This window comes from Anser brachyrhynchus (genome assembly GCF_964034855.1).
Source record: "Anser brachyrhynchus genome assembly, chromosome: 12".
Classification (NCBI taxonomy): Eukaryota; Metazoa; Chordata; class Aves; order Anseriformes; family Anatidae; genus Anser; species Anser brachyrhynchus.
Window position 1 is genome coordinate 1,266,937 of NC_137707.1, and position 23,593 is coordinate 1,290,529.

At 53.9% G+C, this 23,593-nt stretch overlaps 2 protein-coding genes across 6 annotated transcripts; one reads left to right on the forward strand and one right to left on the reverse strand.

Moving 5' to 3' along the window:
* Positions 1-2,373: 2,373 nt before the first annotated feature.
* On the reverse strand, positions 2,374-13,967 carry CYB5B (cytochrome b5 type B). The gene is made up of 5 exons (XM_080552110.1): positions 13,741-13,967; positions 6,797-6,925; positions 6,217-6,243; positions 4,418-4,449; positions 2,374-3,381 (listed from the first exon to the last, which is right to left on the reverse strand). Exons 1-5 carry the CDS (start codon positions 13,891-13,893, stop codon positions 3,291-3,293), a joined length of 432 nt encoding a protein of 143 aa, XP_080408236.1. The 5' UTR covers positions 13,894-13,967; the 3' UTR covers positions 2,374-3,290.
* Positions 13,968-15,528: 1,561 nt separating this feature from the next.
* On the forward strand, positions 15,529-23,153 carry TERF2 (telomeric repeat binding factor 2). 5 transcript variants are annotated; one of them, XM_080552083.1, is made up of 10 exons: positions 15,529-15,855; positions 16,122-16,217; positions 16,380-16,510; positions 16,792-16,878; positions 17,416-17,562; positions 17,971-18,344; positions 18,785-19,012; positions 20,428-20,513; positions 21,214-21,266; positions 22,204-23,153. In XM_080552083.1, exons 1-10 carry the CDS (start codon positions 15,612-15,614, stop codon positions 22,360-22,362), a joined length of 1,605 nt encoding a protein of 534 aa, XP_080408209.1. In that variant the 5' UTR covers positions 15,529-15,611; the 3' UTR covers positions 22,363-23,153. The 5 variants fall into 5 exon arrangements, with proteins under 5 accessions (XP_080408209.1, XP_080408206.1, XP_080408208.1 ...); XM_080552080.1 differs by having other exon boundaries at positions 15,540-15,855; positions 18,629-19,012; XM_080552081.1 differs by having other exon boundaries at positions 15,548-15,792; positions 18,629-19,012.
* The last annotated feature ends 440 nt before the right edge of the window (positions 23,154-23,593 follow it).

Genomic DNA, 23,593 nt, shown 5'->3' on the forward strand with positions numbered 1-23,593 from the left:
CCAGCGCTGAGCTCCGCAGGCGTTCCTGCAGCGGCTGCAGCGCGCTTACGCTGACCACACACGCTGCCTCCATACTCGTGTCTGCAGTTCTCCACCTCTCAACCTCTCCTCCGAGACACCTGAAGGAAGCCCTCACCACACACCCAGCTCCCATCCCAGGAACCTTCCCGGCAGGGCCGGAGCCGAGGCAGCGCCTGCGTGGTGCGGCCGCGCCGAGCCAGCACCAGCTGTGCGGGAGTTCAGTGCCAGGACAAAGACTTGGAAGCCTCCTCCTTTAATCCTCAGACGAAACAGGTAAACAACTTTGTTAATGCCTCCTTTGTGCCCCGAGTGCTTTCACACCCACTGGACCCATCGCTCGGTGAACCGCAGGAGGAAAGCGGGGAGGACGGGGGCTGCTCCCTGGGCAGGGTTCGGGGCCAGCGGGTCCCGTGCTCCTGCGTCCTTCAGCCCAGCCCGGCTCCGTCCCCAGAGCCCAGGAGGGAGCTGTGGGGCTGCAGAGCAGTAATGCTGATACCAGGCCGCTTCTCCGAGCCTGTACATTTCACAGAAGGCCTCAACGCAGCTCCTGCAAACGGTAAAATGATGCCTACGGGGAAGCCAAACTCCTGTGCACCATCCGTGGCCCCTTTCCTCAGGCCAGCCTCAGGTCCCTAAAAGCAACCCATCCGACTGCTGCAGAGGGCTCTGGGCTCTCCTGAACTCACCCCCTCCAGAACAAGGTAACGTTTGAAAAACACCCCTTCCAGATCAAAAGCCCCATGACAAGGTTTCTATTCCACACGCAAGCACTTCCACGCTGATTTTGTAACCTTTTCTTCGATAAGCTAGATCGAGCTCAGCTCCCTCACCGTAAATGATGTTTTCCAAACTTCTAATCATTTATACGGCTTTTCTATGGATTTGTAAAAGCCAAAGGCATTTGGTGCATGGCACAGCCACGGCGTTAATTCACTGCAACAACAGCACCAAACGCACACGAGAGCTCCCGCTGCCGCAGGAGGAACGCGCTCCACCTTTACCCTGTGGCATCGCCCTCTGCCACCTCCCCGATGCGATGCCGTGTGCACACACCTCAGAATACAGCGCGGCATCCCACACGTCCCAGTACGCAGCCCTGCAGCAAATGTGCCAAGAGCCCCAGCAGCCCGGTGCCAGCGGCTCACCCTCAGCCACCAGCACTTTGCTGGGCCCAATCCCCATCAGCACAGACTGCTCCGCGGGGCGACGATCCCTTTTCACTGTTAAATCCGATCTCCCCATTTTCACTTTGTCCTCGTGTTTGTTTGTTTGAGTTTTATTAAGTCAAGCGATAAACCTTGCAGGATCAATTCCAAAGCCTTCCAAAAACCTAAGCAGCTCAACTAAACTTGGATATAAAAATATCATGTTAGGCTGATAAGATCTATTTTCCACAAACTTCGACTGACTGACCCACTGCTTACTTTAAGACCTGTATTAATGTATGACTATGTGGCCTGTCACCTTTATCCTTTAAAAATATACCTAAATGGAATTTATCAGATCTTTCCCACTGTTTTTTCCTTGGCTCAAGTTTATACTTGTGTTCTGCTCTTGTTAAGATAGGATAAACAGACATCAGACCACCAAACCAGCCAGGACAGAACAAGGGGCAAACAGAGCTTGCAATGGGATATTCAGGAGCTGCTGTGACAACGGCGAACTGCAGGTTTCCCTACACTGTGCACTAGGTTGGCTGAATAATTCACTGCATGAGACAAAACAATCACTAGCAGAAAAAAATCATCCTACAGGGAAAAAAACAAACAAAAAAAACCCTGCACCTCTGCTCTAAGAGTACCGGAGGAAAGGTGACCTACTCCTGCGGGCCGAGCCCACTGGAGGAACAGAGGGAGTAACGGAGTGACACAGCCCCGCAGCGCGGTCTGCTCCCAAAGGCTATGCACCTCCTCGGCCTTCATTTTTAAAAGGAGGAGTGTAACTCCAAGTGCAAGAAACCCTTCTGAGCAGCCTTCTGAGGAGCACAGCGATTTCATGGAAGAGAGAAGCAAGAAAAACCACAACCGACAGGAGGTTTTCACAGCCGGGACCGCAGTCTATTGCTTCCCTTTTGCTGCAGTTCAGAAAGACGATATGCTTTGGACTAGGAACCAGCGTCAGACCACTGAAGGGTATCGGACACCACAGCAGAGTTTCGTTTTGTTAGCAGATCCTGAAACCACAGAGCAGTGTGCTGGAAGAGCTGGAGAGATCCGTGCCTCACAACACACGAGGCATACCTGACCTTTCCTGCGTGCTGCTGGAGGCTGGCTGCAGAACGCACAAAAAGAAGAAAGCAGAAACGTTCTCCTCTGTTCCAAGACAAAAACAGCACTATGCACAAATCCCAAGTGGATTTCTTTTCGCTTTTTATTTAGGAAGAAGAGGCAGGATTTATTTCTGGTTTTTTTTTTTTCCCCCATCTGGTACAGATTCACAGGCAGTTAAGAATGAGTTTTGCATCCAACACATGTGTTGGATCAAGACCCCAGGGAGAAAAAAAATCTCCCTTTCAAGAAGCCACATGTCAGTTCCCATTTCTGGTGTTGCCGCACGCAGCACAAAAGCACCCAGACAAACCAGAATCCAAGGCATAAATTGTTTCACAGAATATACATGTTAAAGGGACAAGTACAAATATTACAAAATGAACAGAATCACTTTTAAAATACTTATATTTGTTTAACCGTTAAAAACAGACAGAAAGAGGTAGCAAAGCTAACAATTTCCTGCTGTTCCAATTAGTGTAGCCTGCATGCACTTGGAAAGTTACTGTGGAACTGAATCTCTCAAAATCTTTTCTGGAAAGGACCGTAGACAACTCGCAGCTTATTTCTGACAACGCTACGTGAAGTACTGAGGCAAACCCACAGGCTCACTAGCAGCTGTTTCACGTTGTCTGGCTTAACAAAAAGGCATTGAAAGAAAAAGGTTATCTGCGTTTTACTTCAGAGAGCAAGAGAGAGAGAGCGCAAGAGAGAGCACAAGCACGCACACGCCGGGGAGACCACACACAAACGTAACAGAATAACAGGATGCTGTGCCTGCCCTGCCTCAGCAAGAGGAAGTTACGGAAGGGCCGCGGGTCCCAGAGTTCGGACAGACGGTTTGGTATCAGCTTGGTCCCATGGATATCAACACCACTTGGCAAACCCAAAGCTAAAAGCAAGGCATGAAAGGCGGAGGGAACGAGAATCCCGCGTGTTGCATGCGTGCACTCTCTCTCACACATGCTCTTTCAGGCTTTCTGAGGTCCCATCAGGGTGAGCTCACGACGATCTCCCTTCCAACATGTAATAGCGATACATCAAACCTATGACCAGTGCTCCGAAGATGGGGATTAGCCATGTTGACCAGAAGCTACGGGGAGGAAAAAACAACAACAAAAAAGACAACAACACCCACAAACAACATAAAACAGAAGGAAGTATCAAGTTAATAAATCATTCGAGATGTTCAACACTCGCTACATGTCTGTTTTCCCCCAGGGAGCTCTCGAGACCCGTCTCCCACCAGCTCACAGAGCAACCGCTCGGGTCTGGGCAGCACAGCTCCAGCAGTCCCGTGCTCAGGGCTCTCCTGCTCCCTGTGTGAGGCCCCTGTGACTGCAAGGATGGCTTGGTTGCTTATAAAATAGCAGCTGGGTTGCTGAACTTTCCAGCCTGGCACATACAGAAACCAACTGGGGTTTTTTGTTGTTGTTTTTTCTTTTCTTAAATAAGCCAGACTGTAATTTGTGCTATACAAACAGCTGCGTTGACTCAAGCATGGAAATTGCTACAGCTATCCCACAATAAATCATCCTCACTCATAAACCTGAGGCCACAGGCTCACCTTCGGCAGCCTCCTTAGCAAAAAAATAAATTAAAAGCTAAAAATTTCTGCATCGGCTATGAAAGACTGGGACCCTCTTCTGGTTTTAAGCACTCCTGCATTTTCAACTAAACTGTGCCGGTCACGGTAAAACCTTCTAAAAAACCACACGTGGCTGCGTTACATCATGCCTGACCTGCAGCGACCACCCAAATAATCACTGTAGTGAAAAGGGACTGCAGCCATCGTTGTGTAATACGAACACGTGGGCCAGAGGATTCGAGCTGCACAACACCAGGACGCCTGCTCTGCCCAGCGAGGAGCTGGGGACGTCTCGCTGCCGGCTGTGTCGCCATCTCCACCGAGGGAGGCGCACGCCCTGGCAGCGGACTCGGTGCGATGCAGTTGGGCAGCTTCTTTTGGAGCACCTGCTTGCTAGGACAGCGCAGTAATAGCCTGTGGTTTTATTCCTGCCCATTAGAGTTGGTCTGCAGTTCTATGAATGGACGCTCCCAACCCCTCAACCTCTTACTCTTTTTTATTATTATTATTTATTTATTGTTATGATTACTTTGTACGATACCTTGCTTGGCCAGAGGATGTCATATTTTGATCCTGAAAGAAGAAAGAGGGAGTTAGCAGGGAAAAAAAGAACGATTATACATCTTGTGCTAAGAAATGAGACTGCAAGACCGGACAGGTGCTCACAAACACAGAGGAAAAACAACACTCCCCCTCCTTTCCGAAACATCCTCTCTATCTCATGGATGTTTCTGGGGGCGTTTGCCTTCCTCCTCACCTCCACATTCTTTTCATCAGCCCAATCCCTCCCACCTTCAGCTTCACACTGGGACTTTAACCTCTCAAAATATGGTCCTGCTCATTGCCTTGCAAACTGGTCTGTTCATTTCATATGATACAGACGATAACTGATGATCCGAGGCAGATAACTTTCCCCATGATCGCTTCCCCAGAGCCTTCTGTCCACTTCCCCATTTGCTCTCCTCCTGCCTGGCCACCGAAGCATAAAACCATAAAGTTCTCTTCAACTCTTCCTTTGCCTGCAACCTGCTTCCAAACTTTCATACTTCTTTTTTCATAAAACTCTGAGAATTTAAGTACGTTTTCCAACCAACTGAAATTCTTACTTAGATTTTTATCAACTCCACATCCTCTTCCTCAATCACTGTTGCTGCTCTGCAGTTTAATCAGTATCTACCAGCCAAAAAAGTCACCTTTCCTGCCCCTCCTAAACAGTATTATCTCCACTCCTTGTGCGTCTTGGCACTTTCTTTTCTGCCACAGTACATTCAGTGGCTGTTAAACATTGACACTTATCCACAGGGAGTTACCTCTAGGCTGAATTCTAAGAGTATAACGTCATTACTTTAAAAAAAAAAAAAGAACTAAAAAACTAAATAGGGGGATCCACATTACTGACTTCTATCTCTTGCTGCTGACTTTATGTTTCGGCCTAGTTTAAAAACAGATGTTGCACACTAGAAAGACCTCAGCTGTACATAAACCACTGAACTTTATACACTGAACAATACGTTTGAAGGTGAATATAGGCAGAATCAGCCCCACTTTATAACTAAGATTTGCCTTTATCTATCCCAAGTGGCTCTTTCTATGGCTGGCTATAACAAGCAAACACTCCCAAGGGCTTCAGTTACTGCTCTCTGCTGACAGCTTCCTTATTGATTCCCGGTACTCCGTGAGTGGCCCTGCTTCGAGCGACAGCTAATGAAAGCGCTGGTGCAGGCAGAGCTGCGCCTGGTCCAAGCCTTCAAGCCAGGCAAGAAGAGAAGCCAGCTGCAAGACACACGTTTACCTCTCAAACTGCATTCTATTTATTACCATTTCCCTCTCCTCATCCGTTTCAAAGGCATTTTTGCAACACTGTGTCCCGTTCTAATTCAGGAGTACCTGACTTTTAACCAACACCGATGATTTCTAGGGCAGTTAACAGAGAATTCTTGTTCTACAGCCAGCCCCGCGGTGGCTGTCTCCTGGCTTGGACGGAACAACACTAACAGTTCAGCGACCAGGACACAGCAAGTACTGCAAAAAACGCTCTGTGGCTCGAGGTGTAGAAATAGCATCGCTGATGTCGGGGAAGAGAGGGCACAAAAAAACACTTCAAATTTCACACTGAGGTGCCTGCCAAGCTTCTGAACAACAACAAGAAAAAAAAAAAAGGAGTAATTTGCCTAGGAGATCTATTCATTATGTACTTTGTAAACATAAAGCCACAAGTTCCATTAGGAAAAAAAGAAAGCAAAATAAAAGGTGTTTGGCGACTTCTTTGTTCATTTTGTGAGCATAAAATAGTTTCCTCAGCATTAAATAAAATGGAATAGTAAAACACTAACAGCTTACCTTAGAACCTTCCTTTTTACGATCATGCTGTCAAGGGGAAAAAAAGAAGAAAGAAAAAGATAAGCGAAACTTGAAGTCATTATGAGGGAACAGAACAGGGTACAGAACAATTGTTCTGTACGTAGACCTCATCAAACGGGCAATTGCCTGGACTCGTTTTCAAAGCAGGCGTACCTACAGCACCGAAAGGCACTGACTGTGCAGCAGGCAGGAACCTGGTGTTTGTGCCGTGCCTGTGATCTCTCACCCTCCTGAATTCTAAATCTTAAGGCCAGGAGAAGTTGTGGTCTCACCAGCTAAGGAAGGAATTGATTAGATTAGCTTCTTTAAGTGCCACTGATTTAACCGTAGGGAGAAGTCTGTTCTAAATGGCGGAAAGAGAAGACTGAGCTAGTTTTGTTTCCTCAGCAGAGGCCTTCTTTCCTCATTAGAAATCCTGGGCGATACAGAGACTGTGTAAAAACGTATCTTGCAAGACACGTCTTGGTGTGCGTTTCCTGCGTTGCATAAAGGAGAGTCGCCATTTATACAGCCCCATCCCGGGTCTGAAAGAGGGCTGTCCCACCCAGCGGGGCCTTACCGGGTGGACCTCCCCTATGTAGTACTGCTTGAGCATCTCCCTGGCGTCCGTGGAATGCCCAACGTCTTCAAAGCTCTCCGTGGCATCTTTACCAGCTTGCTCGAGCAGGACCTCTTCTCCACCTGGATGCTGCAAGAGAAGACTTCAGGTGAGTGAGCGGCCAGGTTCCAAAGAGTCGGAGCAGCCCTCCTAGCCCTTTCCATGCGTTATGGATGTCTCAAGCCAACATTATCAGTAATATCTACCAAAGATTCAATCGTCCAACCTCTCTCCTTCAGGTCACAGAAAATGGTGTGTGCTGCACAGCCTGGGAAATACCTTGCATAAAACAGAAATCCTTCCAAGGAGGTGAAGCCCCAACTTATAAATGGAAGCCCAGCTTTGACCCCCACAGCCAAGCCATCTCTTTTCTTGATTCTGCAACTGATTTGAGCAAGAAAATAACACAGGAGAAGGCATATCCTCATGTAGCTTTTAACGGGCTTCACTGCACAAATCAGACTCACTTACGGAGGAGCCTCTCCTGTGTGACAACCCAACTGCCAGCAAAGCACGAGAGAACGCTGCTTTCACAGGGACCACCAGAAGAAATGATGGTCTGCTTCTTCAGATACTATAAAAAGCAACAGTATTTGGCAGACAGCCTCTCTTTGCACATAACTGTACGATGAGGAATGGAGAAGAACAAAGGAGAAGCACATCACGTTTTCTAGTGGCATAAAAAGCCACAACTGTAATGTACGCTGGATAAAGCCCAGTCCTGGTGGAGCTACAACTACTCAACGACCACAGGAGAAGGCAAAAAAGAACCAACAGAACACGTTACTGCTGGACAGAAGTCCAGAAGTACAGAAGTCGCTCCCCAGTGACACCGGCATTGCTGCGGGGAGCAGACGGCCACAGGCAGGACCGAGCAGTACGGACCGACAAAAACACCTGGTGCACTTCTCTTTTCCTTGGTGGGCCGGGCTCTCCCCAGCACTGTCAATACCAGGATTCCAGGAACAGACCGGCAATAGGAAGCACTAACCACGAGGCCAGCAAAGTACAATCTCTTTACAGTGTGTATGGGAACAAATAGTTCAGTTTGAGCTACCAGCTAATCCAGTTAAACCAATAAAGCGATCAGGCTGCTGAGCGCACACAGGGACTAGCCCAGTTCTGCACAGCACGAGGCAGCAAGCACTACACACGCTGGTCGAGGAGAGGGGACCTGCTCACTGCTGCCTGAGATTCCTCCGACAGCTACAAGCCTGGGACTGGGGAAGAGACGTTAGGCTACATCTCAGATCAAAGGACTAAAGCACCTGTTTTTCTCCGTAATATCCTTTTCCTTCCCACAGACACAGAACAGCTGTCATTGCCCCTCTTCCTTCAGCTCGTTTGTTTTTGCTGCCAAAAGTCGAAATATTCTCACTTGGCTCTCACACCTCATACCAACCATACTCGTGCGGACACGAAAGCAGTCCGGTTGTCTCCTGCAGGGAGTCGGTGCAGCCAGCTCTGCGACCCCACATCAGAGCTCTTTATTCTGAATAAATCCCTTTACTGTCCAGGTACGCAACATCATCAAGGCGGTGCTTTCTCAGCAGCCACGAAGGGCAAAGTCTCAGCCCAGCAGGCAGCCGGGCAGCACTCAAGCTGTGAGGTCGCCTTCGCTGTGACGCCAAGCCAGGCTCCACTCTGCTGCTTCGCACTGGGCCTGGCTCCGTGCCGTGCTGCCGCTTCTCCCACTAGGGCTGGTTTGATCTCAGAGGGAGTCAGGTAGGGACTGCCCCAGCAGAAATCCAACCCGACAGCAAAGGAGAGGAAGCGATTGCCTGCTGGCAGCCACCAAGGAGCTCTCCACAGAGCAGGACCTCCCTCCGGCTCACCTCACCACCCTTCGGCTCACGCTTTCGGACCTGGCTGCAGCGGTAGGATGCTGTACCTTGTTCTGCGCAACGCGCACGGACAGTAATTCAATTTTCAGCTACTTTATAAGCACGCTCACAAAGATCCACAGAAATTAGGCGAAGAAGGGCTGACCATTTACTTTAGCCTTCTACAGGAAGTCCTTAGGGATGCCTCGTCAGAAATCTCATTTCACAGGGAAAAACATCAGAACTGAGATTTTAAAAAGATAACCTTGACTTCCTACCCATCCATCCTAAAAGGGCCGACAAAACCCTGCAGTAAGAGGGAACACGGCTCTCGGCTTTCAGGGGCAGCCAGTCATTGCACGTCCAAGGGATGAGAAAAACAGCAAAGTACAAGAGGGAAGAACGTTAAATTTTACTGCTCTTTGCCTGTTTGGTCTGAAGCCTTTCTACACACTTGCTAAACCCACAAGTAAGAATTATTTACTCGTGTACATTCATCCTTAATTGTAATCTCCAAGCCAAAAGAAAAGAAAAAAACCTCCAAAAAACTCGTGGAGTATCGTATTTCTGAAAGGACTCTTTAGTCTAGACACCCACAACTGCAGGCAGACAGTTCCTACCTTGTCATACCCGCGCACACGTAAAACCAGACTATTTATACAAGAAGTCATTTGCTCTGCCACAAAACTTCCAAAAGCTACAGCTCCTGCAGAAAAACAGAAAAACTGCGAGAAGTGCAGCAAGCTCTGAAAATAAAATGTACTTCCAGAGGAAATAACGGCTGAGATGAAGCCTTCCTCCTCCTGAAAAGGAACAGACACGAGCAAACAGGGACAGGAGAGGTGTGCCCAAGCGCCAGCCCGCACGGGTCCCCCTCAACATCCGCACCAGGACCAGAACCCCCGTGTCACGGCGGTCGGGAGCACACCTAATGCACGAAGCACACGCTGACAGCCTTGAAGCACCGGTTCTGGAAGATGTGCCCAACATCAGGGGGCAGAGAACAGTTTCACAGCTGGAAGCGAAAGCCCCAGCAGCCCCCTCCGGCAGGAGGCACCACCCAGAGCCCCCAGCCCAGCGCGCAGAGGGAGCCGGCCTGCCCCTCGCCGTCGGGAGGCCTCGGGGGAATAAAGCCCAGGCTCAGGCACGCTCCGCAACACGCAGAGCTACAGCAGCGCTCTCAAAAGGGTCATTGCAGTGTGATCTTTGAATCAAGCTCTTCGAATCCCAAACCGGGCTCCACAAGGCAGAGAACAGCAGTAGGGCATCGTGTAACCCCATACTCACTCCAAACTCACTTTAAATATGCTGCTGATGCTCTAAGGTAGCAGATGAAATAAATATAAAAAAAAAAAAAAGGAGTTTGCCCTTGGTGACTCTCCCTTGAATTAGTACCTAGGGGCAGCTCGTGCAGCCTGGGTTCTGTGCTCAGCCAGAAGGCGGTCTTTGTTCAGGAGACGTGAGGAGGAGACGCTCTGTGGAGCCTTTGGAGGGGACACGGAGCGGCAGCAGCTCAGAGCCGTGCTGCTGGAAGCGTGTGGCAGAGGCTTCCGAGAGCACGACGCGGAAACCCTCTGCAGAAGGTGAGAGCCCTGAGTTGTCTTTCTGCAAACTCCAAGCAGGAGAGATGCAAAAGCTTTCATTCCCAGCCACAGTATTAGGGAAATAAGCCACGAAGGGAAGAGCACTCCTGTGCAATAACAACGTGTGGCACTACGCGAGCCAGAAGGCAAGGACAAGCACCTAGACAAATGGTGCTCATCAAGCACACCTCCTTCGAGGCTTGTTGTAGGACAGGAACAGGCTTCCCTGAGAGCGCCTCTGCGGTGCTGCTGCAAGTCAGCGTGAGCAAAAACAGATCTCTGACATTCCTCCTCCTTCCTCACCGAGTTCTGGTTGCAGACACACCCGGGCACGCAGGAATTAAATGCGGAAAGACAAAGGAAGATATTCAATATTGTTTTCCTACTGCTGGTGCAGCACGAAGGTAAGAATTTAAAACCCTGCTGCCTCCTTGGTGTGAGCGACCGCCTGAAACCTCCCTTTATCCGTCCCACTTTACTTTCGGCTCAGATGAAAGCGCTCTGAAGTAGCAGCTCTTCCGAGCACAGACCCTACCTTCGCCTTAGGCTCGAGCACGGCACCCTGTTGAAGGCACGCAGCTTTACAGAGAAGCTGCCACTCGCAGACTGTTCCCTTCTTCTGCAACGTAGTCTGAAGACATTATACTTGTAACCGACTGACCTGTTTGGGATAGAGCCATCACAACGCAGGCCCATTCCACCTGGAAACTGATTCAAAAGAAACACACATCCCCAAACCCTTCTGTACGTATGGAGGTAGAACAAATCCCTGTGTCACAGGAAAGCTCGTGAAAATAAGAACACTACAGCTGGCGCACAGGTTGAGAGCCACAGCTGATAACGGCGGTGTGGTGAGGGCACGTGTGAGCAGCACCAGCCCTCGGAGACCTGCCAGGGAGGCTCGCCTGCCCTCCTCCTCTTCCTCGCTCATCATTCACACCTACCCGATGAGCCAGCCCTTCTTGCTCCAGCAAGTCTACACTTGCTGTCCTAGCCTACTGCGAACAGGAGCAATGATGTGTATTCCAGTGGTCCAGTTACCTAGATTTGGAAGAAAATGAGACAATTGCTGTAAGGCTATCCCGGATTTCAGATAACCACACTTCGTTTCAGGCACTTGCAGGCTTTCTGGAGCACGCGATCTCTCAGAAACACCTACGAGACTTCGGTTGCTGTCTCTGCATTCTCCATTTTGTTCACGCTCTCATAATTCAGGAGACTTTTGCTACGTGATAAACATCTTAATTTGGTGCCTATTACACAGGAAATGGCCAACTGTAAACTGGAAGTTTAAGCTGACCTGTATGTTACAGAACACCCAGGTTTTGGGGCGGTGAGCTAACGGCTGGCCTGCTGCACCTAGTCTGCAGGAGCACAAAGCAATATTCGGCAGGCTTTTAGCAGCGAGGCTTCCTAGAGATAACGCAATCACTCCGAGGCAACACTCCCGTGGAATTCGGCAATCCTGTTCAAATAACCCATGGCCAAAGGCCAGGAAAGGCAACAATCAGGCGCTGCTTCGGTGACTACACGGGACCAAGGGGAAATATTACCCGCTGAAAGCCTGATAGCTGCAGCGACAACTCAGAGCTCCAAGGCAGAACAGTTTATCAGACAACTGTAACCTTTAAACAAGGCAAACATTCCTGGTTCTGATCAGCTACACATTGTTCTCCTGTCACTGGACTGATTGCAGGGGGTAACAGATATAAAGCATATTTCTGCCGATAAATCAGGCCTTGATCTGTGTTTACAAACTTCACCGTGTCAGCGAGGGGCATACATAGCAGAGACCGCTGTGCTAGCCATGCTGCCACAGTTACCAGCGTAGCCTTACTGCTTCCCTTCCCAAATCCAAGTAAATCTTTACGCCATAAAACCAGAAGTAGGATAAAGGGCACCCCAGGTGCCATCTTACGCAGAGACCGCCGAGGCGAAGGCTGGGACCACCACGCAGCAGCTGTGCTTGGAAACACAGCACCACAGGCCTGGGGGTAAACACCTCAAAAATGTGATTTGTGAAGAAGAAAGGCTTTGAAGATTTTTCTACCTTTTAAGTCTGAAAAACAATAACCAGCGGCTGTCATGGAACACTGAGGCAAGGTAAGACAAGGCACGCACTTTTTGCAGGTATTTTCCCAACCTCCAGCTGGTTTTGCCTCTTCCTAAGCCCAAGGTGCCTTGTTATTTAGAAACAAGCAGCGAATTGCTTTTCCGCATCTCTGTCTTCCTCTGACTCTACTTAACCTTTCTGCATCCGCAATGTCCTTTGGCAAGGCTGGCCTGCTCCCGTTGTGTGAAGAAACACCACTTGTTTGTTTTGAAATGGGCTCCAGCCAGCTTCCTTGATGTCCCCTGCTTCTTGTACTCGGCAGTTAGATGTGGGCAAACACAAAGGCTTTCAGAAGCTTGTGGAATAGTGAATGCTCTTCAAAATATCCCACTTTATTCGGTCAGCAGAGCTAGCTGACCCCACAGCTCTCTCAAGCATTGGCAGGTGCCGGATGACCGGTTTGGGCTATTGTCGGGGAACCCAAGCACCGGAGGGGGCAGACAGCTGCTCAAACAATCCTCACGTACCAGCTGCAAAACTCCTGGTCTTGCGGACTGACCCCGGGCTAGGGATCCGAGTACCTTCACTCTGCTCGTAGCTCCGTTTGGCTGCTTCCCGAGCTGGAGTCCCGCTCGGCAGCACTGCCTCCCTTTCCCTCCGTGACTACCAGGCCTCCCCAGCACCGCCTGCACCTCGCTGTGGCTGCGTGCAGCTAACGTGCGGCCGGCCCCTGGCCCCAGCTGGAGCTCTGGGCTCTCCTGGGGAACGAACCTGGGGCAGCTCCCATCGCGCCGCCCGGCCGTGCCCCACGGGGCACCGCCCGCACGCTTCTCCTGGGAGCCTCCCGGCGCGCTGGGCGCCTGCGGGCCTCGGTAGCCAAGCACCGCGGCCCAGGAGCCGCCCTGCAGGCCGGTTTTCACGCCCCGCGCCGCACGAAGCCACCCGTGACCGCTGCCGGGGCGCCCGCAGCGGCGGGCGGGGGAGCTGCGGCCGGCACCCGCCCGGGCCCGAGCAGGAAAGGCCGAAATTCTGCCCTGAAGGCGGCGCGCGGCGAGACGCCGGCTGCGGGAGCGGCGCTCTGAAGGCACCGCAGGGAACCCCGCTCCCTCCCGTGTTTTTGGGTCCCCAAAAACGGGCACCGGGATTGGAACTCGGGGCGAGGCGGAGCCGGGCCGAGGCGTTTCCGTGCCGGCGGCCGGGCCCGGTGCAACGCCTCCACCGGGCCCCCGGCGCCGGGCGGGCCCCGGCCCCTCACAGGGCCGGCACCGGGCGGCCTCCTCACAGCCCCGCCGGGCCTCGGCACCGCTCCCCGAGCCCTCGGGGCCGGCAGGCGGCGGCACGGGGCTCCGGCTCCCGCTCCCGCTCCCCGCCCTCCCGGCCCCGGCCCCGGTCCAGACCCCGGTCCAGGCCCCGGCCCCGGTCCAGGCCCAGGCCCCGGCCCCGCACCTCCTCCAGGAAGCGGGTGACGTCGTACACGCGGCCGTGGATGACGAGCCAGGCCTCGCGGCTGCTGTTCCGCCTCGCCACCTCCTGCAGCGTGAACACCGGCCCGGCCGCCGCCGCCTCGCCGCCGTCCTCCGCCCGCTTCCCGGCCTCCATGCTGGCCGCCGGCAGCTTCGCGCAGCGCGGGGACCGGCCCGCCGCGGCCGCCGTAGCGACGGGGCTGGCCGGCCAATGAGGAGCCAGCGGGAGCGGCGGCCGGGCGACTCCGGGAGGGGGAGGCGGCCAATGGGAAAGGCGCGGAGGCGGGCGCGGGCCAATAGCGAGCGGCCAGAGCGAGGGGGCGGGAGCCGTGAGGGCGGCGGGGTGAGGGCAGGGCGCGGCGCTGCCCGGTTGGTGTCAGTATGACGTGCTGGCCTGCGGCCTCCGGCCTGCAGCCGGTGCGCGGCGCCTTTCTACTTGATACCGTTCCAAATAAACGCCTTTGTGCCTCCTCCTCTGCGCCTTCCCTGCCGGGAGGGTTTCTCCACGTATTTTGCGAGGCAATCCCGTTATCCTGCCCAGGGTCCCTGTCCCGCCGTGACAGACATCCCGGTACCGTTTCTCTGCAGCTGTCCGCTCCCTACAGAGTACCCAGCGCAGTATTTTGCACTCGGGCGTAGCCCTGCAGCATCCTGATCCTCGGTTAGGCTTTTGAGGCACGTTAGCAGCACAAATAGCGGTGGTGGTACCAAACGCCGTCCGTATTTATTCACTGAGTGCCAGAATCCAGGCGCTACTCGTCACGATCGCCATCAAACAGGAGTCAGCCGGCGCGCCGCGACACAGGGCACAGGAGTGTGTGGTGACCAGAATGCCCCTTGTAATTTTCCTGTTTTGTTTTCCACTGTAACTTGGACGGGACAGAGCCACGAGACCGCAGCAACGTGGTCTCGTTCCCCAAAATATTTTCTTTCATCCGTAATCACTTCATCAAAACCCATAAATCAGCCAACTATGACCCAAAAGCACAAACGTGACTGTAATTTGTGCCTTCCTGCCCGGTGTTTCTTTTGGCACGCAGAACACCAAACCCTTTCCTGAAAGGGAACTGATCGTGGACGTTCCTCACCCACCGCCTGCTCCCACAATCCCCGTTTCCTTTCCATTCATCGCAGAAGAATCAGAGAGTACAACAAGGGGCTGTAGCTCTGTGTAGCTCTGCGCTCACTCTGGGAAGCCTCTCACCGGGGCAGCGCGTGCCGTGGGTGCAGCAGCCACCGACCTCCTCAGAAACTGCTGAGATTTCTCGTCAGGACTTCAGAGGCTGTGCTGTGTGGAGAACTGATCTCCTGTGCTCCTGCTGTGCCTGCTCGGGCCTTCCTTGGGCCAGGGAGGCCGGGGAGGTTCGGGAGTCCCGGCCTCGTTGTGTGTCCTTATGTGCCGTGACAGAAAAAGAGCAAAGCCACGACACCCCTTCGGCGAGGTGCTGTGACCAGAGCGCATCGTCGTCACCTCACGGCCCCCACGTCTGTGCCCCCCCGCCCGACGCGGGTTCCCCTCGGGTGTTTCCCTGCCCCTGCCCGGGCAGCCTCCCGCCGGGGGAGCCATACGTTCCTCTGCCCCCGAGGCCCCGAGGCCCCGGGCAGCACCCGCCCGCCCCCCGGGGCAGGCCCCGGCCCCCAGCGCCGGCTTCGCGCCTCCACCGGCAGCTCCGTGACGGGGGCGGCCGGCAGGGGGCGGCAGCGCGGCGGGAAGTGGGAGGGGGTGCCGCGGGGCACGCCGGGAGTTGTAGGCGCCGCCGCGGACCGGGTGCCGCGGGGCACGCCGGGACTTGTAGGCGCCGCGGCGGGGCTCTGTCGTTACTTCCGGTGGGGCCGCGCTCCGTTTCCGGCGCGATGGCGGGCGAGCGGGCGCGGAGCGCTGGCGGGCGGCGGGAGAAGGCGGCGGCGGCGGCGGCGGCGAGGGGCGAGGAGGCGATGAACCGCTGGGTGCTGCAGTTCTACTTCCACCAGGCCGTGGCGGCCTACCGCGCCGGAAGGAACCGCGACTTCCGGCAGCTCCGCGACGTCATGCAAGGTACGCCGGGACTGGCGGCGGGAGGGCGGGCACGGCGTGGGGCCAGGCCGCGGGCACCACCAGGTAACGGCCCCGGTCGCGGCCCCCGGTAACACCCCCCGGTAACACCCCCCCACGGTAACTCCCCTCCCCCTCCCCCGGTAACACCCCCTGGTAACGGCCCCGGTAACTCCCCCCCCGGTAACGCCCCCCTGGTAACAGCCCCCTGGTAACCCGCCCCCCCGGTAACAGCCCTCCCCCCCCCGGTACCCCCCTGCTCCCCCCGCTAACCCCGCCCCCGGTACCCCCCCGCCACCCCCCCGTGACCCCCGCCCCCGTCTCGCCCCCAGCGCTGCTGGTGCGGCCCCTGGAGAAGCACCCCCCCGTGGTGCAGCTGCTGCGCGTGATGCAGTTCCTGTCCCGCATCGAGGAAGGCGAGAACCTAGGTGGGTCGCTCGGCGCCGGGACGGCCTCCTGCAGGGCCCCGCGGGCACCGCGCTCTGCAGGCGCCCGGCGGCTGCTCGGCCTCCCCTCCACCGCCGTAGCTGCAGCGTCCGAGCTCAGACCGAGCGCGTCCGCGTCTGCTTCACAAACTGATTTTTTTCTAGATTGCAGCTTCGATAGAGAGATGGAGCTCACTCCTCTTGAGTCAGCAATGGGCATCCTGCAGCTGTTTCAGAAAGAATTCAGCGTGCCAGAAAAGAAGGTGGAACCCGTGCAGAAAATGCTGAAGGAGGCTGTAAGATTTCTTTCTTGTTTAATAAGTTGTCTGCTCGCCTTTGGTTCAGTTGTGCTCTTGAATAAACAGCAGCAGGAGTTGTCACCTGTCACGTACCGGGGTAGCAGCGAGTGGGCTGCAAACGTGCCTTGGTGTCACGGCAGAGCTCGGCTCTCCGTGTGAGCTGGCACTAAGCTGCGACCCGCGTGCCCGGGCTGACTATTACACGTGATTTCCTAAAGCTGGTTAATTGTACGGTTAACACAGTGCCAACGGAGAAACTGCTGGTTTTTCTTCTGCAGGCCGTTATCGTCTGCATCAGAAACAGAGAGTTTGACAAAGCTTCAGCAATTCTAAAGAGGTACATGGGGAAGGATCCCAGGGTCCAGGTGAGCCCACATCTGACTGTAGGGTGGATGAGGACTGTCGGGTATGTCCTACGGGATGTCACGGGGCTTGTGACTCCCGCTGCAGGCCTAAAAGGTTTCCCTGAGAAGCGAGCCCCTGGGGTAAACGTGAAAAAGAGGAGAGTGGGGGGGATGAAACGGAAGGTGAACCCTCAGCGCTGAGTATTGCTCTAGCTGTCATTGAGAGTTCCCTCTCTATTCCTGTTCCCTCACGTTCCTCCTCGGCCTCGGGCAAGCTCAGCCCGGCCTGTGCAGAGCGCGGGTTGGTGAGGAGGGCTGGGTCTGAGAGCTGGAGGCCCCGCTCCTGCTGCTGTAGGCGGCGTGCTGTGCGGGCAGAAAAGAACTGCTGGCACTGGGTGGATCTCCTGGGCCTCTGGCCTCTTCCCAGACTTGTGGCAGTGTGAGCTAGCCGGGCGTGCAGGGCGTCCGAAGGGTTCTGGTCTTTGCCCAGAGCCACGCTCCCAAAGCTCTCATCTAAACCCCTGGTAACTCTGCCGAATGTTCTTGCCTTTTCTCTAGAAAAAGAAGGCGGAGTTGCAGGCCATCATCCGGCAGAAGAACCACACTCATCCGATGATCAGAGACTTCTCGTACGCGGACTTCCAGCAGGACATGTTCCAGTTCCTGAAGACCTACGTGGACAGCTCCGAGCCGGTGCTGGTGACGGTGTGTGTCTGCCCCGCGCGCCCGGCTTCCGCTCCTGCAGGGGCAGCAGGGCGGTGGCGTGAGGTGGAGGCCTGGGGAGAGCTGACGCTTCCTGTCCCATGCGACAAGGGAATTCAGTGATTCGGCCTGTGCGTGCCTTTGCTGGAGTCGTGAGTTGCAGAGTTCAGACACTTGATTAACAAAGGGCTAAATCTAAACTACTTGACATCGCCTGTTCCTAAAAGGCTTGTACAGCTGAGCATGGTTTTCAAACCACGTTGCAGGCTTTAATTGGCAGACATGAACTCTGCGCCTAGTGCCCGCTGGGCTGCAAGTAACAGCTTAAAATGCCTTAGGGAGGAGGTAAAAACTGAGTGGTGTTGTGGGGAGCCATTGTTGTAATGGTTACGTGCTTTTTTCCTGTCACAGATGATGAAGACTTTGAATTCAGAACGTGCTGAAGAACCAAAACGCTCATCGGCGGCTCCTGGATCTGCGAGTGGGGCCAAGGACCAGGCAGCAACTCCCAAGCCCGTAGGAATGGAGCAGGAGCCAGCAGGAGCTCCAAAGCCTGCAGAAACTGCAGAAAACACGGCGGTACCACCCAGCCCTGCGGAGAGGGCAGAGGACCCAGCAGGAGCTCCTGAGCCCATGGAAGAAAGCAGTTACCCTGCAGCAGCTCCTGAGCACATAATAGCGGCGGTTAAGAACCTGGAAGATGTTTCAGAATGCATGGAAATATCCGAGCAGCCAGCAGCAGCAGCTCCAGAGCTTGCAGAAGCGCCTTCCAGGGACTCGGAAAGGTGGGCAGAGAAATCTGGCCCTGTGTGGTGGATAAAAGTTGGCGGCAGGTCTCACTTGCTCCCGTGGAGTGGTGGTTGGTGTCCGCGTGCTTCAGGTGGTTCCTGGGCGCCCCGGGGGTGTCGGTGTGCGTGGGAGGGTCGGGAGTGCCCTCCTCAGGAGGTGTTAGCACCCTGGGGTCGCGGTGAATTGTTGAGGGTTGCATGGCAGAAAAGCCTGATGTCAGTGATGTCGGAGCCGTTGTGGTGAAACATTTACAAGCTGCTCAGTTTTGTTTATTTTGTAGGCAGCCCTCTGGAACTGTAACCACGTATGGGATTTCTGTTCTGAGAGAAGCTTTCAAGATCCTGTCAGACTCCCGGGATTCGGATGCACTCTTCACCAAACTGGATGAAACAGACTTTTCTTTCCCCAAGCAACTGTCTCCTTCTGTATCCCACAGAAACAAGAGACGGAAAGAAGAGGAAAATCAAGATTCTGAGATCTCAGACCCTCCTGAAATCCCCAATAAGGTCAAACGCTTGACCATAAGTAAACTTGTCATGGAGCAAGACAACCAGAGCAACGAGTCGAGTGAAAGCCCAGACTCTTCCCAGGAGCCAGTTGTGTCTTCTGCCTCTAAATCCGTTCAGAAATTGCCTAACCAGCACGAGTCTGCTGAAAGTGCCAAGTATGAAGCCTGTCTCTTGTGGTATAGCCTAACTGCACCCAGTGTTCTGACTTGCAGCTGCCTTTGGTAAAGGGAATGACAAAACCCCTTAATTCAGGGTGATTATACTGCCCATCCTTGCCCACCAGCATATGTGGAGCTAGGTAAAGTAAACGGTCCTTAGGGCTCATCGTTCCTTTACTAGAGGTGAGAAAATCACCCAGCTTCGCTGGCAGCGAGTCATGTAGCGCACTCAGTGCTGGTGGCAATTCCAGCGGGCACAGCTGGGTAACCCCCCCCTGCCCCGAGAAGTGCAGTGCTGAGCTCGTGCTCTTTTTCCTGAAACCTCTGCTGGGTAAGAAACCCCTGGCTGCAGCTTTCCTCTTACCTTGTAGCTGAAATACTGCGCTGTAGGAGGTAGGGGTATTTTAGGGGTTTCCCACAGATAACAGCGAAGTACGCTTACTGGCAGGAGTCTGAAATTAATTCTGCTGTGAGACTTGAGCAAAGTCTCAGGAGTATTTCCTTCTGCAAGCCGTAGCGAGGGTGTAACAGAGCTTCCTGCTCACGTTGCTGTCCTCTGGCTAGTGAAGGTGCGCAGCAGGCAGCGGTGATGTTTGGATCCCCGGCAGCAAAGCTGGGAGGTTTGTGTGAAGGTAGCTTGATGTGCTCAGAACGGTAACACACCTTCCCCTGGTCTGGGTGAAGACTTAAGAACCTAAAGTTTGGCTTTCGAAGGGAGGGCAGTGCAGGTGCAGCTGTTCTGTGCAGCCTGGCTTCGCAGACGGGCTGCCTTGCTCTGAAGCGCAGGGGAGTGGCTGCAGGTAGAGGCGCTGGTGTGGCGGTGGTGAGATCTCGAGCGCCTTGCTGCTGGGCGCTGCTCGGGGCTGAGCTTGTTGTCAGAGCTGAGAAGAGATCACCCCGCAGGCACGTCGTCCGCTTCCCAGGGTCATCTGCGAGTTTTCAGTTTCCTATTTCAAAGACTTGCAAGCGGTGACACTTTCTCTCCTCATGGTGTTTTGGTGGCGGCGGTGGTTTTTGGTTTTGTTGTTGGTTTTTTTTTTTTTGGTCCATTGCAGCTCTCTAGGAGAGGTCTTTATTCTGAGCCGTAGGCGATGGCCTGGGACGCGCGTTGTGGCTGCTTGCTGCGGGTGTTCACCTGTCGCTAACACCTGCTCGCTTGTTCTTGGAAGTGCTGGTCACAAAGTACAGGGTGCTGCTCGTGGCTGGGCCCGTGACGCACACTGTAGGGGCTCCTAACTCATCCCCACGCCGAGGGGAGAGCAGGGGGTGGCCGCTTTGTTCCTTGCTTCCTGGTACGCTTCTCTGCCCCGCATGCTGACCGCAAGCCTGCCTGCTGTGCTCCTGCTGGCCCTGCACCCCGCCCCCAAATTGTTCCTGGCTGTTAGCTGAAGTAAATGCTTGCCTGCTTTCAGGTCCCGCAAAGGAAAGTGGAGCAGTTTACATATTGAAGAACAAAAGGACAGCTGGAGTGATGAGGAAGAGCTCTTCTCAGGTGTGGGTAGGTACAGAGCTGCTCTCACAGGTGCTAAGTGAGGATAATTCTGGCTTTGTGGCTTGTTCACGGGGGCCGTGCTACCCTCTGTGTGAGTTTTGAAACCAGAAATTGTAGGAGCCCAACAAAATGGCGAGATATCCAACACTGAGGCATTTGGTTTCTGTACCTCTAACCTGAAACGCGTGCCAAGAACTCTTGTTCAGGTTTCAGACTAATATTGCTTGAACTACAGGCTGTAAATATTGGCAACACAGGTCCTTCCCTGTTCGTGCTTTTATTGCCACGAAATAAGGGTTAAGTTTACCTTTATCAGCCAGACTGATTTTCCAGTCCAGTTACCTCTGCACGTATATGCGCAGCTTAGCTGGCCCTGCTGGGGAGAGGGGGTGGGCTTGGTTCCAGGACGCCTGATTCCAGCCTCGGCATATGGCGTAGCTGCGTCCTGGATGGTTGCCCCTCTTCTCGACGTATTGGCTAGTTCAAAACTAAGCAGATCTTCCTGGGAAGCTTTCCATAAAGCAACTGGGGCTTGAAACGGGCTGCAGAGAAGTGAGGGACAAAGGAATTTGTTTTTATTGTCTGTCATGGGACGCTCTTATTGTAGGCTGACTGCAGAGTTCAGCGGTTAAGCCAGAGGCAGTCTCCTGGGAGCGTCCATGTCCTGAGTTACTGTGAAATGTAATCCTCCTGTCTTGTTTTCCAGTGTTACTTGAGCGAAATGGCCACAACTCTGGAGTCTTTGGTTCCAAGAAACAGGTAATGTAGAGCCCTTAAATCCTTTCTGTAAGGTCTGAAATGAGAACGTGTCTTTACAGAAGAGCAAACTGTCAATGACCTGCACTACGTGTTGGTGAGGGGACTCCCTGGTGCAGTTCAGCGCAGCAGGGCAGCTGCTGCCCTGCCTCAAACGAAGCCCAGGGGGCTGGGCTGGGGGGCGATTCTTGCTGAGGCCAGTGCTGCGGGGTCTGGGCTCTGTCAGCGTTGTGCAGATCTTCACGTTCGCCAAGCTGGCGTGAATTTCCCTGCTAAAGCAGCCCGGTTTGGTAGCTGGCTAGAGCTGCGTGCCTCCCATGTGCCAGGCATCGGGTGTCGGAGCAAAGTCCCTTTTCCTGCGTGCACCTCAGAAGTAGGCTTGCTGTGCCTACTGTTACCTTCCAGGAGCTTCCAGGAACTCCGCCAGCTGTACCTGGAGGTGAATGTCAGCTGGCTCCTGTGCTGCCGTCCGCAGTGCAGCGCCTTGTTCCCCGTGACTGCTTCCTGCAGCTCCTGATTTGCCTCCCCTACAAAAACCGGGGGACCTGCAGAGCTGAACTTGCAGGTTTAGCACTAAATCTGTGCTGCTGTGCGGGAGGTAGGCAGTGAGTGCTTAGTATCTCCGCTTGCTGTTGCGTGAACGAGTCGTTCCTCGTTTGTGAGATCAGCGTTATGTTTTGGGAAGCACATCTGCTCTCGAGCTTGTGCTGGAGCTCAGTGATTCTTGGTTAGAAATGAGAGCACATCTGCAGCCAAGTGATTTTTGGGTGTTGCACGTGCTGCTGTCAGAACAGCTCTGCCTTTCTTCCGTGTCCCTAGCACAGGTGATAAAGGAGAGCTGACTCCCCGGGAAGGAGATGCAGTGCAGTCCCAGCAAAATGCAGCTCCTTCCCGCAACTGCGCTTTACTCACAGAACGTCGCTTATCTGCTCTTTTGTAGAAATGGACGGTGCAGGAAAGCGAGTGGATCAAAGAGGGAGTAAAGAAGTACGGAGAAGGGAGATGGAAGTCCATCTGCCAGAAATACCCCTTCCAGAACCGCACATCGGTGATGATCAAGGATCGCTGGCGGACCATGAAAAGGCTGGGGATGCTCTGAAGCTGGGAGCCACGGGATCTTCAGTGCAAAACTGTTTTTGTTTTGAAAGATTGACCAGAGCAATAGGAGCTGCAGCGCTCTTCCCTGATGCAGAGCAGCTTTGGGATTTTGGCTTTTGGTACTAGAGGCTGCTGCAGCAGATAGAACCACGTGTGGCAAGAACCGAAGAGTCTTGTTTCTTGAGTTGTAGATAGGAGGTTTAGGTCTTCTGCGGTTGGTAGAAGCTGCGTGTGCTTGGAGATGGGCTGTGTCGGGACTTCCTTCTCCACCTGACCGCTGCAGCCTTTGCAGAATAAATACCAACCTGATGTGCTGCTGAGATGCGTTCTCTGTTCAGATACTGTCAAGTGACAGGAGAATTTTATCAGTGGCTATTTGTGTTTTAATTTGTCTAACTGTTGGAATTTTGTTTCATCTCTCCCTTGTGGGAGGGGCAACACAGCCCCAGAGCTTCTGGGCTGAAGAGCTGTAGGCAAGGTGAGTTTCTGCTCTACTCCCACAGTTCTTTGCTTTGTAAATGTCTAGTCTGCGAGCGAGAATCTCTCTGCTTTCTGAGGCGTTAACAACATCTTTTTCAGTACTTAAATGTTGATTAGTTCCATGTTAAACAGTCCAGTGTTTCATCACTTAAATCCTCCCTTACTGGCATGTCTCCTCCCTGGTAACATCCTCCGTGCGCGATTCCTGCAAGCACGTGAGCTGTGAGCGCTCTGTTTCTTGCCTTCAGGGCCCAGGGCTTGGAGTCCAGGTCTGGACGATCTTCTGTAAAATAAAGTTCCTTTCCTGTTGAGTACCAGAGTCGTAGTGTGTGAACTTGTGCCGCCCCGATGGAAGCGAGGCGGTTCGGGGCGCTGGCTGCTCGCTGGCCCCTGGGCGTGCACAGCCCCAGAAATGGGGGGTTCCCAGTTTGCATCGCGCGCAGCCAGCTCAGGAAGCATCAGCAGCTGTTTGGGGTGGGACAGAGATGCCCTGAGGGTGCAGAGTGAGGCACGGACATGAAGCATCACCTTCCGGGCTGTGTTTCCGTTGAAGTCAAAGGGCAGAGGGGCAGGCGTTTCCTAAAAGCAACCCCCGGTGGCTCTCGGTGAAGTGTCAGTGAAATAGCAGCTCCAGAAATGCTGGGGAAGCCCGGTCAAGCTCGTTACTCTTCTAATTACCCTGTGGTGTTTTCACTTTTCCTGTGCTGCCAACTGAAAGGCAGCCAGCTTTGCACGGACTCGTGAGGGAACGG

What these genes read in the sequence shown, in the direction of transcription:
- TERF2 (XM_080552080.1), top strand. Translation starts at nt 15,612, where the DNA reads ATGGCGGGCGAGCGGGCGCGGAGCGCTGGCGGGCGGCGGGAGAAGGCG. An exon ending in CAGGCCGCGGGCACCACCAG is followed by an intron (nt 15,856 to 16,121) that starts GTAACGGCCCCG and finishes TCTCGCCCCCAG; the next exon opens with CGCTGCTGGTGCGGCCCCTG. An exon ending in AGAAAATGCTGAAGGAGGCT is followed by an intron (nt 16,511 to 16,791) that starts GTAAGATTTCTT and finishes TTTCTTCTGCAG; the next exon opens with GCCGTTATCGTCTGCATCAG.
- CYB5B (XM_080552110.1), bottom strand. Translation starts at nt 13,893, where the DNA reads ATGGAGGCCGGGAAGCGGGCGGAGGACGGCGGCGAGGCGGCGGCGGCC. An exon ending in GTAAAAAGGAAGGTTCTAAG is followed by an intron (nt 4,450 to 6,216) that starts GTAAGCTGTTAG and finishes TTCTTCTTTCAG; the next exon opens with GATCAAAATATGACATCCTC. An exon ending in ACATCCTCTGGCCAAGCAAG is followed by an intron (nt 3,382 to 4,417) that starts GTATCGTACAAA and finishes TCCTCCCCGTAG; the next exon opens with CTTCTGGTCAACATGGCTAA.